The 11,910-nt window shown below is 45.5% G+C and overlaps 1 protein-coding gene across 1 annotated transcript in view; it reads left to right on the plus strand.

The window, feature by feature from the left end:
• LOC112077168 (membrane-associated progesterone receptor component 2-like) overlaps nucleotides 1-5,913 on the plus strand; it is a 19,975-nt gene extending 14,062 nt beyond the window's left edge. The window contains 3 exon segments of the mRNA XM_024143743.2: nucleotides 2,617-2,691; nucleotides 2,694-2,771; nucleotides 4,368-5,913. Of these exon segments, the coding sequence (XP_023999511.1) occupies nucleotides 2,617-2,691; nucleotides 2,694-2,771; nucleotides 4,368-4,465 (251 nt within the window). The 3' untranslated portion in view covers nucleotides 4,466-5,913.
• The last annotated feature ends 5,997 nt before the right edge of the window (nucleotides 5,914-11,910 follow it).

The raw sequence follows: 11,910 nt of genomic DNA on the forward strand, positions 1-11,910 counted from the left end.
CCCAAACAACCTCCCCTTGACCCTATCCCCTCCTCTCTTCTCCAGACCATTTTCCGGAGACCTTCTCCCTTAACCTCACCTTTGCTCATCAACTCAGCCTTGACCGCTGGCTACTCCCTTCCGTCTTCAAGAGAGCGAGAGTTGCACCCCTTTGAAAAAAACCTACAACTCGAGTCCCTCCATGTCAGACAATACAGACCAGTATCCCTTCTTTCTTTTTCTCTCGCAGAAACTCTTTAACGTGGCCTCCTTGCCACTTCTCCTGCTATCTCTCTGCGAGAATGACCTGGCTTGATCCAAATCAGTTCAGTTTCAAGACTAGTCATTCAACCTGAGACTGCTTTCTCTGTGTCACGGAGGCCGCTCCGCACTGCTAAAGCTAAACCTCTCTCCTCTGCTCTCATCCTTCTAGACCTATCGGCTGCCTTTGATACTTGAACCATACAGATCCTCCTCGTCCACCCTCTCCGAGCTGGGCATTCTGCCGGCGCGGCCGCACGCTTGGATTGCGTCCTACCTGAACAGGTCGCTCCTTACCAGGTGGCGTGGTCGAGAATCTGTCTCCCACAACGTGCTCTCACCACTGGTGTCCCCCAGGCTCTGTTCTAGCCCTTCCTATTCTCCTATACCACCAAGTCACTTGGCGCTGTCATATCCTCACATGGGCCTCTCCTATCATTGCTATTGCAGACGACACACAAGTAATCTTCTCCTTTCCCCCCTCTGATAAGCAGGTGGCGAATCGCCATCTCTGCATGTCTGGCAGACAATCATGTGGATGACGGATTCACCACCTCAAGCGAACCTCGGCAAGACGAGCTGCTCTTCTACGCCGGGGGAAGGACTGCCCGTTCCATGATCTTCCCTCACGGTTGACAACTCCATTGTTCCTCCTCCCAGAGCGCTAAGAAACCTTCGTGATCCTGGACCAACACCCTGTCGTTCTCAACTCACATCAAGCGGTGACCCGTTCCTGTAGGTTCATGCTCTACAAACATTCCAGAGTACGACCCCTGCCATCACACAGGAAGCGCGCGCAGGTCCTAAATTCCAGCACTTGTCATCGCCCGTCTGAATATTGCAACTCCTGTTGGCTGGGCTTCCCTGCCTGTGCCAATTAAACCCCACAACTCATCCCAGAACGCTCGCAGCCCGTCTGGGTGTTTCAACCTTCCCAAGTTCTTCTCACGGTCACCCCGCTCCTCCGCTCTTCTCCACTGGCTTCAGTTGAATCTCGCATCCGTACTAAGGACCCATGTGCTTCCTACGGAGCTGTGAGGGGAACGGCACCTCCTACCTTCAGCTCTGAATCAGCCCTACACCCAAATCAAGTGCAACTCGTTCATCCACCTCTGCCTGCTCGCCTCCCTACCTCTGAGGAAGTACAGTTTCCCGCTCAGCCCAGTCAAAACTGTTCCGCTGCCTCGGCACCCCAATGGTGGAACAAAACTCCCTCACGACGCCAGGGTCAGCGGAGTCAATCACCACCTTCCGGAGACACCTTAAACCCCACCTCTTTAAGAATACCTAGAGATAAGTAATCCTCCTAACCCCACCCCTCCCCCTCAAAAGAGTTAGATGCACTATTGTAAAGTGGTTGTTCCACTGGATTTCATAAGGTGAAATGCACCCAATTTGTAAGTCGCTCTGGATAAGAGCGTCTGCTAAATGACTTAAATTAAAATGTAAATGTAACTGCCATACCATATGTAGGTCATATGAACTTCATCCACAACGATTCAGATGATTTTGGAGCTCTATAGGACTGAGGCCAACACCTCTCTCCCGGTCTTCCCCAACCAGCTCTCCGGACTTCCAAAGACAAGGTCTCACGCACTCTCCCGTATAGCGTTCTTGTCTTTCTCCACAACCACCGTTCTGAGACCCAGGGCTGTTGCATCGTGGATTTGGTCATCGGTCGACCATAGACTTTAACAGGGACACGAAGGCCAGAATTTGAGGCTTTTTACCTAGCCTCTTGAAGATTAAAACTAGCTAGCTAACTGGTAAAGGAGGCTTTTGTCAAGTCTGCCAATACATCCTCCCCTCGCACAAAGGCTTGAAATGCTTCAAGTTGCTACTATTTCAATTCAATCCCTAAATTGGTTGTTACTATGTGGCAGAGTGGTCTCGATCTCCTTTCAGGAAGGCTCCATCACTGAGTTTTTCACCAGCAGTTTTAGTTAGGCTAGCTAGTCTAGCTAACTTTAGCTCTCTGGTGGGGGYGTAGCAAATTGACGAGGAAGMATGTKGGAAGTTGTGCATTCAAATAGCGTGCATATGAGAACTAATGAAGTTGCAATTTTCTTTTAGCTAACCTCTTTTTAACAAGCCAGCGTTTCTAGTCATGTGGGTCCCTGCTTCCGCGCGCGCGTGGGGATACGTGGGTCGCCGCGCGCGTGGGGATACGTGGGTCGCCTCGCGCGCGGGGATACGTGGGTCGCCGCATCCACGTGTGTGGAGTCACGTGGGTCGCCGCGTGTCATTTCTTTAGTAGAACCATATTCTGTTTACTGAACTGTCTCTCTCCCTACAGACGGTCTTTCTAGAACTGAACCATACAGTTAGATGCAGTAGGAGTAGATTCTGTTTACTGAACTGTCTCTCTCCCTACAGACGGTCCATATGGTATCTTTGCGGGCCGGGATGCATCGAGGGGTCTGGCCACGTTCTGTTTGGAGAAAGATGCCCTGAGGAGGAGTATATGAACCTGTCAGACCTCAACGCTGTTCAGATGGAGTCAGTCAGAGAGTGGGAGATGCAGTTCATGGGTATGTTATAAAGGAAATGAACTATACAGTACCAGTCAAAGTGTTTGGACACCTACTCATTCAACGGTTTTTCTTTATTTTTGACTATTTTCTACATTGTAGAATAATAGTGAAGACATCAAACAATGAAATAACACATGGAATCATGTAGTAACCAGAAAATGTTAAACAATTCAAAATATATTTTATATTTGAGATTCTTCAAAGTAGCCACCCTTTGCCTTGATGACAGTTTTGCACACTCTTGGTATTCTCTCAACCAGCTTCATGAGGTAGTCACCTGGAATGTTAAAAAGTTAATTTGTGGAATTTCTTTCCTTAATGCGTTTGAGCCATTTCAGTTGTGTTGTGACAAGTAGGGTTGGTATACAGAAGATAGCCTTATTTGGTAAAAATGACCAAGTCCATATTATGGCAAGAACAGCTCAAATAAACAAACAGAAACGACACGTCCATCAATACTTTAAGACATGAAGGTCAGTCAATCCAGAAAATGTCCGGTTGCAAAAACCATGAAGTGCTATGATGAAACTGGCTCTAGTAAGGACCGCCACAGGAAAAAGAAGACCCAGAGTTACCTCTGCTGCAGAGAATACGTTCATTAGAGTTACTAGCGTCCGATTGCAGCCCAAATAAATGCTTCACAGAGTTCAAGTAACAGACACATCTCAACATCAACTTTCAGAGGAGACTGCATGAATCAGGCTTCATGGTCGAATTGCTGCAAAGAAACCAACTACCTAAAGAACACCAATAAGAAAGAAGACATGCTTGGGCCAAGAAAACACGATCAATGGACATTAAACCTGTGGAAATGTCTATGTCTGATAAGTCCAAATTTGAGATGTTTGGTTCCAACCGCCGTGTCTTTGTGAGACGGAATAGTAGGTGAACAGATGATCTCCGCATGTGTTGATTCCCACCGTGAAGCATGGAGGAGGTGGTATGGGGGTGCTTTGATGGTGACTCTCTGTGATTTATTTAGAATTCAAGGCACAATTAACCAGCATGGCTACCACAGCATTTTGCAGCGATACGCCATCCCATCTGGTTTGTGCTTAGTGGGACTATCATTTGTTTTTCAGCAGGACAACAAACCAACACACCTCCAGCATGTAAGTGCTAATTGACCAAGAAGGAGAGGGATGGAGTGCTGCATCAGATGCCCTGGCCTCCACAATCGGGCAACCTCAACCCAATTGAGATGGTTTGGGATGAGTTGGACCGCAGAGTGAAGGAAAAGCAGCCAACAAGTGCTCAGCATATGTGGGAACTCCTTCAAGACTGTTGGAAAAGCAATCCAGGTGAAGCTGGTTGAGAGAATGCCATGTTTGTGGTAACTGCATGATTTCATGTGTTATTTCATAGTTTGATGTCKTCACTATTATTCTACAATGTTGAAAATAGTAAAAATAAAGAAAAACCTTTGAATGAGTAGGTGCATCCAAACTTTTGACTAGTACTGTATGTAGGATATGTATGGATATAAAGATATATGTAGGCTATAAAGATATATATGTATGGCTATATTGAAGCCCATTGAAGATGAGGATTCAGAGTGCAGTTTGATTTGACCCCTGTGATCTCGCATTACAGAAAAATATGATTATGTTGGTCGGCTATTAAAGCCCGGGGATGAGCCTTCAGAATACACGGATGAAGAGGACATCAAGGACCACCTGAAACATGACTGAACTGTTGCCCTGTTCTGTTCACACCACCAACCAAAGCCAGGACCCAAACAGCTGCCAGCGCCCGCCTGCCCCTTCCCCGCCCTCCTCTCTCCCCCGCCTTCCCTCCCCAGCCATTCTTCCTCCTCTGATTGGATGGTCCAGTGGGCGGGCTCTGGACTGACTCCTCCCCTCCACCATACAGATCACCACCAACAGAAACCAATGTTGACAAACTGTTTCAGGGGGATTTGAAGGACATGAACTTGTCTGGGTTTTGTGCTGTTAGAATATCTGAAAAAGGAAAAGAAAGAAAACATTGCTAGAATGCTAGACTTTTCCTTGTGATGTCACGGTTCTCTTCATGTAAACAGAAACAGAGTGGTTGTCAAGCTGAGAGGTTGTGATGGGTCAGAGAAGACTGGGTGGAAAGGGAGAGCTTTTAGTTTTGTTCTTATCCCTCCCCTCAACTGCTTTAGCATTCGATTTGAACCTTATCAATCAATTAATCGATTGCCTGTGGGACTTTTGTTGAAGAAAAAAACATTTGTTTAACTTTTCCCAATTGAAAAGGCAGTGCTGTGGCCTAACCAAAGGCAATGGGAGGTGAGTTATATGTTCCTGTGTTGGTAGTGTGTACACTACTAGGTTCTCTCTGTCAACATCTCGTTCTGTTTGTGGGGTTCCATGTGATTCTATTAGTGTGTGTGTGGGGTGGGGGGGGGGGGGGGGGGGGGGGGGGGGGGGGGGGGGGTAGTAAGCATATTTAGAACCACTCAGATTGGTTTGATTGGGTAAGAATACAAAGGGAAGGTCAGCTGGCAGACAGTTCTAATCAATCAACCATCTATCTCACCACACTACTAGATGTCTGTACAATCCCCTGGACATGAAATGGTCAAAGTATTAATGTGCCCTTATTTTGTTTTATACTACTTAAAATCCTGACGCAGTCTAAAAAGAAAAATAAGTGGGAGATTTGTATAAACTATTGTACCTTCCCTTTTTTAAGTCTTATCTTGGAGGTGTTCTAAGAGCAGTCTGCTTTAGAGGTATCAGATGAAGGCATGCTCTGGTCTGAGAGAGACTCCCCACATCACAACCTTGTATGTGTACATATATAGACCTCCGTGTTACTGCCATATTTATGTAGTTAATGATGAACTCCATATATTTCTGTGTTGTATTGGCCAAAAGCCCCATGTTTTTATTTTTATTTTATTTTTTTTAAAATGTGGGTGAATTTCAAAAGGAATGTTGAAAGTGCTGTGGGGTGGGATCGGGGAATGTTCAAATTTGGGAAAGAAGTCGCTTGTAAATATATCTATCATTTTATTAAAGCATGTGCAACAATGGTGAACTATGCTGAATTCCTGCCAAGTCATGTATTTAATGTTGGGTTTGTGTCTGCAGAGAGAGACCGAGGCAAGGGATTCCTTCATGCATAATAAACTGATTTGGTTAATAATTCATGTCTGAGTTATGTTAAATCATTGTCTGTGTAAGACAAATGTAGAATGTTACCATACCAAGTCAAATACCCATCTCTACTTTACAGAAGACAAACTATAGGTGAAATTCAAAAGGGCTCTGATACTACACTGAACAAAAATATCAACGAGTTTAAGGAAATAAATTCATTAGGCCCTAATCTTTGTATTTCGCATAACTGGGAATACAGATATACGTCTATTGGTCACAGATACCTTTAAAAAAAAAGAAGAAAAATAGGGCTTGGATCAGAAAATCAGTCAGTATCTGGTATGACCATTTACCTCATGCAGCATGACACCTCCTTCGCACAGAGTTGATCAGTCCATAAGASTCATATCGGCCCCTGAATCAATGAGTGTCTGGAGAGACTTGGACTGGTCCCCCCACAGCATGGTGGCATGGAGACGGGGGAGAAGCAGAATTGTCCCTAAGATCCACCACAGTACTCATTCSTACMAATGAGMTAGGTCYCTTGAAGGGSCAGGTAGACACATAATGACCGGCAGTACCGCAATACAGACAGCTCTGGGTGTCAAGTCTGTGTTCGCCTGGAGACAGTCTAGCCCTGCCGAGCTGTATCGGCTCGGGAAGAGGTAAATTGGCTGTCTTCGGAGGCTCTTTGACGAACTTGGGTAAGCTCGGATCCTCTCTGGGACTTCCGGAGGTCATCAGATGCAAGGTTGGGATCCTTGAGTGAGCGATTGGGACTGCAATCAAACTTCTCCCTCCTAAGTTCCCGTAGCCGTCCATTGATCMCRGATGKATAAGGTGATGAGTGAGTCGAGATCTGTTGGTAGTTCCCGGGCTGCAAGCTCGTCCTTTACTTCCTCCGATAATCCGTGCAGGAACGTGTAGAACAGTGCTTCTGGGTTCCAGGCACCCTCTGCTAACGTGCGGAAAACCACTGCATAGTCTGCCACACGGAGGGAGTCCTGCCGAAGCTGGAGTAACTTCCAGGCAGCCTCTCCCGGACACAGGAACCGCAAAAACTTTTTTCACCTCCGCCATGAAACCCTCCAGACTGAAGCATACAGCTGACTGTTCTTCCCAAACGGCCGTAGCCCAGACGAAGGCCCTCCCGGACATCAGCGTGATGAGGTACGCTATCTTAGAGAGGTCCGTAGGGGAGGCCAGGAATGCTGCAGCTCCCTGAACGAAGGAACACGAGCGAGAAACACACGACAGGTGGACCGAACTCTTCCATCAAAGTGCTCGCGGGGGAGGTAAGTGGGGGTTCACGGGAAACGGTTATGAGGGGCTGTGGAAGGTTACCGTCGTGGTTAGGCGCCTAGTAGACAGGCCCACAGAATTCTTTCACTGCAATGTGTCCAAGTGCTAGCTGTGAACGTTTGCCCAACCGGCCTGGGGAACCGCTTCTTTCAGATCCGCGAAGAGAACTCGTGCCCTTTCCATGGTGGCTCCTGGGAGGAGATGGTGGTTGCAGAGGCTGGTACCAAGTCTGCTGGGTCAGGTCCATGGCCAGTTCATACTATCACGTTTTAAGGACCGTCCAGGTGCGACAGGTGTTGAGAAACTAAAGTGTATTCTTTAAAAGGCAAATGAAAGGTCCAAGGCAGGGCAGGGGTCAATATCCGATAGGTAAGTAAGGCACTGGAACAGCAGGCCGTTAACGGCTAGATAGATCACCATGTCTATTATATTATGCGACAAGACTCATAGTCTTAGACTGTCGTCAATTATATTAGGAAAGACAAGCTCGATAGATATACCTGTCTCTATTATTATAGACATCAATAAACGTTTTAATTAGAAGACCAGCATAACATCTAGTCTCATAGTATTATGATCGACCAGCTAGATTCTAAGCTTCGCTATTTATACGTTAGACAAGACCCCCAGCTAGATTTACTAGTCTTAGTTAATTATTGTATGACAGACCAGCTAAATCTACAAGTCTTATATATATTATGATAGACGGCTGATTGATCTATGTTTCTATTAATTATTTTGACAGCAGACAGTACGCCTAAATTTCAGCCAGCTACATCTACCTGTCTTTATAATACCTTATACAGACCAGGTATAGATTAATGTCTCTATTAGTTTTATGATAGAACCAGCTATCTATTGTCTCTATTATATTATTTTACAAGACTCAGTAGATCTACTTGTCTCTAATTATATTGATCAGACCGCTAGGATTCTGTCTCCTATTAATATAATGAAGACCAGCTAGATTTAGCTGGTCTGCTATTAAACTATTGACCGACTAACTAGGAATCTACTGGTCTCTTCTATAATCTTGGCAGAAAGCTACAGTCTCTTAATATCTTAATGACAAGACCGCGAGCCTACATCTGGCTGTCCTCTATTAAACTTTACGACAGACCAGAAAGTTCTACTGTCTCATAATGTTATGAACAGGACCAGCCAACATCTACTGTTCTTGTATCTAATATAGACGACAGACCAGGCTAAGATCCTACTGTCTCTATTAGTAGTTATGGGTTTAGATTTTAGGGTTAAGGGTTAAGGGTAGGGGTTTAGGGTTAGGGTTAGGGTTAGGTTAGGGTTAGGGTTTAGGTTAGGGTAAGGTATAGTTTTTTAGAAATGGGTTAGGGTTAGGGTTAGGGTTAGAGGTTAGGTATGGTTTTTAGAATGTTTAAGGTTAGGGTTAGGGTTAGGGTCAGGTAATGAGTTTTTAGAATGAGTTTAGTTTAGGTAGGTCTGTCACTCGATTAGGATCAGGCAAAATCCTTGAGTTGGCCCCTTATGCAGGTTTGGTCCTCGGTTGGTTGCCATGTGTCCATATCGAGTGGTGTGGTCAGATGTCTAGGTCGCGTGTCAACGGATGTGGAAAGCATAGTGCAACTAGGAGTTTACTCCCCTCGGATCCTTCTCCTAGCTCCAGTTGTCTATGTATTTACTTCCGTGTTCGTCAGTTTAGGTCCTGGTGTTTTCAATCATGTGTGTAATTCAGGGTTATTCCCTTCCAGGATCCTAACTCCTGAATTGAACGCCATGTCTAGTCGAATCCAGCTGGTCTGTATGGGTATACTCGGCATAGGATCAGGCAAAACCGTCGAGTTGCGTACCTTGAGCAGGTCCGGACCTCAGTTGGTTGCCATGTGTCCCTGTCGAGTGGTTAGTCATTGAACTGCCATTGGTTTGAGCAGACAAAAACCCAGAAGGCGAGCCCTCTCTACGGTTGTCATTCATCCGCCCTTGGAGTTCCGTCCTGCGTTTCGGTAGGTGTATGGAGGGTTTAGGATCAGGCAAACTTCCTCTGGCTTTTGTATCGTACGTCTGCCAGGAGTCATAGTCGATGGCCATGTGTCCATCCCCACCATCTCGGTCGTAGGTGATTCAGTGGTTCGGGTGATAGTGACCCATGGAGCTACTCCCTTCCAGGATCGTAGCGTACCAGTGGTATGTCATCCCTAGACAGTGAATTTTTTCGTAGTCCAGGTAAAAAAGTGGATCGGTTGTCCAGGCTAAGTGCGGCGGGGTAAGGGGTCCCCCAGTGAAGAATTGTTCTGTGGGATCCAATTCTCCGCCAGACATAATCTGGGCACCCCAGGGATTACACAGCCGACGCGAGCCTCCAGCCGCAGCGCCCGACCCGAAAGCCCCACTTTTAGCTGCCCCAACCCGCTAGGATGAAACGCGCGCTACTGGACATACTGCCAATCCAATTCTAAACTGGGGTAGATAGTCGTCCAGCGCGGTACGTGAGTCTCCTGTTTGTGTGGGGCTGGGAGGGTTGTGCCGATAGGTCTGCCAACAGGACCACGAGGGGTCCCGAAGGAGTCCGGTCTCTTCCATTTCCTCCTGTCTTCTTGCTTGGTGTATGGAAGGGCCTAATTGCTTAGGGTGTAATCGCTGCGGGGGAGTCGCCAAGGCCGGGGTCCCAAGAGTAGTTGGAGAAAAAAGGTTCTCGTCCGTTGGGGGTGCTGGTGGGTGTAGATGAGAGGTATTTTGGAAGGATGGTGGGTTGGTGAGGGTTTGTTTGTTTGTAATTTTAGTTATTTATGTTCTATTTTATAGTTTATTTTCGTCAAGGGTCCATGGTCATGGTAACCCAAAGAAAAGAAAATAAATATTGTTAAATATATTAGTTCCCTAGTGATTATTGGTACAGGATCCAAGGGATCATTTAGCACAAGTATAAAGTACATTTTTAAGAGTCCGTGGTCACGGTAACTCTGAAATGCTATTAAAGATCTATTTTAACGGTCCTAATGGCCACCTATGTATTTTTAGGGTAACCTAATGGTAAAAAGGCCCTGTGGTGCGATGGCTGAGCGTTAGTGTCTGTCTGTCTGTAGGGTTGGGACCAAGGGTGGGGTGGGGGTACACATGCAAACACACATGAACATAAGAGGGGATATGGCTATACACATATTTTTTACATATACAGCAGCATACACATATATCCCCACAAGTAGTGAGGGGTAACATACAAAGTCACACTCCACTTCATCTTATGTGTGTGCATGTGTATGAGAGCTGTGTAAAACTCCAATTAAGGAAAGAAAAGTCAAAGTATACAAATAAATAGTAGCCAAAGGAGACCTCCGACGTCTGTGTGGAACCTGCCTTCCTTACAGCAACACTACAGATCTAGAGGAGTCCCAGCCACGACGCGTTTTGTTACTGGCTTTATCAGGTAGCGAGGAGGAGAATATATAAATAAATATGAAATAAAAGGTGCAAAAAGTTGTAAAATGTATGTATATATATCTACATATACAGTACAGTGTACTATGTAATGTACTTGCCTGGATTGTAGTCCTGGTTGGGTGTGTGGAGTAGAATGCTGCCTGTCTGTTGTTCTCCCTGTAAAGTTGTGAGGAGTGATGCCTCTCTGGTCTGTGCATGTGTAGCCCAAGTGGCTTAGGTTATTTTAATTGGTCAGCACTGTTACTAGGAAGATAGCCGGTAACAGGTTAGTGTGGAGGGTTCAGATAGAGGTGAGAGTGGAATAGGGATGCAGTAAAGTGGATGGGCAGTAGAGTAGAGGTCAAGCACACCTAAACAACAATACAATGGAGATCCAATATAATATAAGTTCAACCTAGTAGTGACACAAGGTTTACAAAATGTTATATGGTATGAATGAAACGTGGAGTGTGACAAAGCAGGGATCACAATACATTGTAAGGGACAGAACACAATAGGGATCACAGTACATTATAAGAGACAGACAAGGTAAACAACATAGGGTCAGACACAGACACATATACCATATACACACCACACACACACACACACAGATGGTTTAGGGCTAGGATAGCAGTAAAGGTTAGGGGCTGGGTTAAGGTTAGGATTAGTGTTAGGAATGGTTAGGGTTAGACGGGTTAGGTGAGGGTTTGGGTAGGTCTTGTAAGGTCCAATTTTAAATTATTAATTAGATATAATTATGAAATCCCAATTTTTAATTATTAAATTATTACCGGATCATGGGATCATTTAGGAAAATATAAAGTACATTTTTAAGAGTCCGTGGTCACAGTAACTCTGAAATGCTATTAAAGATCTATTTTAACGGTCCTAATGGTCACCTATGTATTTTTAGGGTAACCTAATGGTAAAAAGGCCCTGTGGTGTGATGGCTGAGCATTAGTGTCTGTCTGTCCGTAGGGTTGGGACCAAGGGTGGGGTGGGGGTACACATTCAAACACACATAAACATAAGAGGGCTTACCTGGGTTTTTGGTTTGTTTGTGTATGGTGCAGAGGTGTGAGTGGGTGAGCCTATGTTATAATTTGTTCCTTTTAACTCCTAAATTGGAGATACGTTCGTCAGGGTAAGTAGGGACCCTTTACACCTGTGTCAGGGTGGTGAAGTCTTGTTCTTTGGTGAAAATTTGTTTTTCTTTTGTCTTTGTCTTTAGTTGAAAGGGTGATGTCTTCTCAGGAGTTCAGTCAGGAGTAGAGTAGGGTAGTAGAGATCCCTTTACACCTGTGTCCGGGTGGTGAAGTCTTGTTCTTTGGTGGAAAAATTGTTTTCCT

This window comes from Salvelinus sp. IW2-2015, unplaced genomic scaffold (genome assembly GCF_002910315.2).
Source record: "Salvelinus sp. IW2-2015 unplaced genomic scaffold, ASM291031v2 Un_scaffold4350, whole genome shotgun sequence".
NCBI lineage: Eukaryota > Metazoa > Chordata > Actinopteri > Salmoniformes > Salmonidae > Salvelinus > Salvelinus sp. IW2-2015.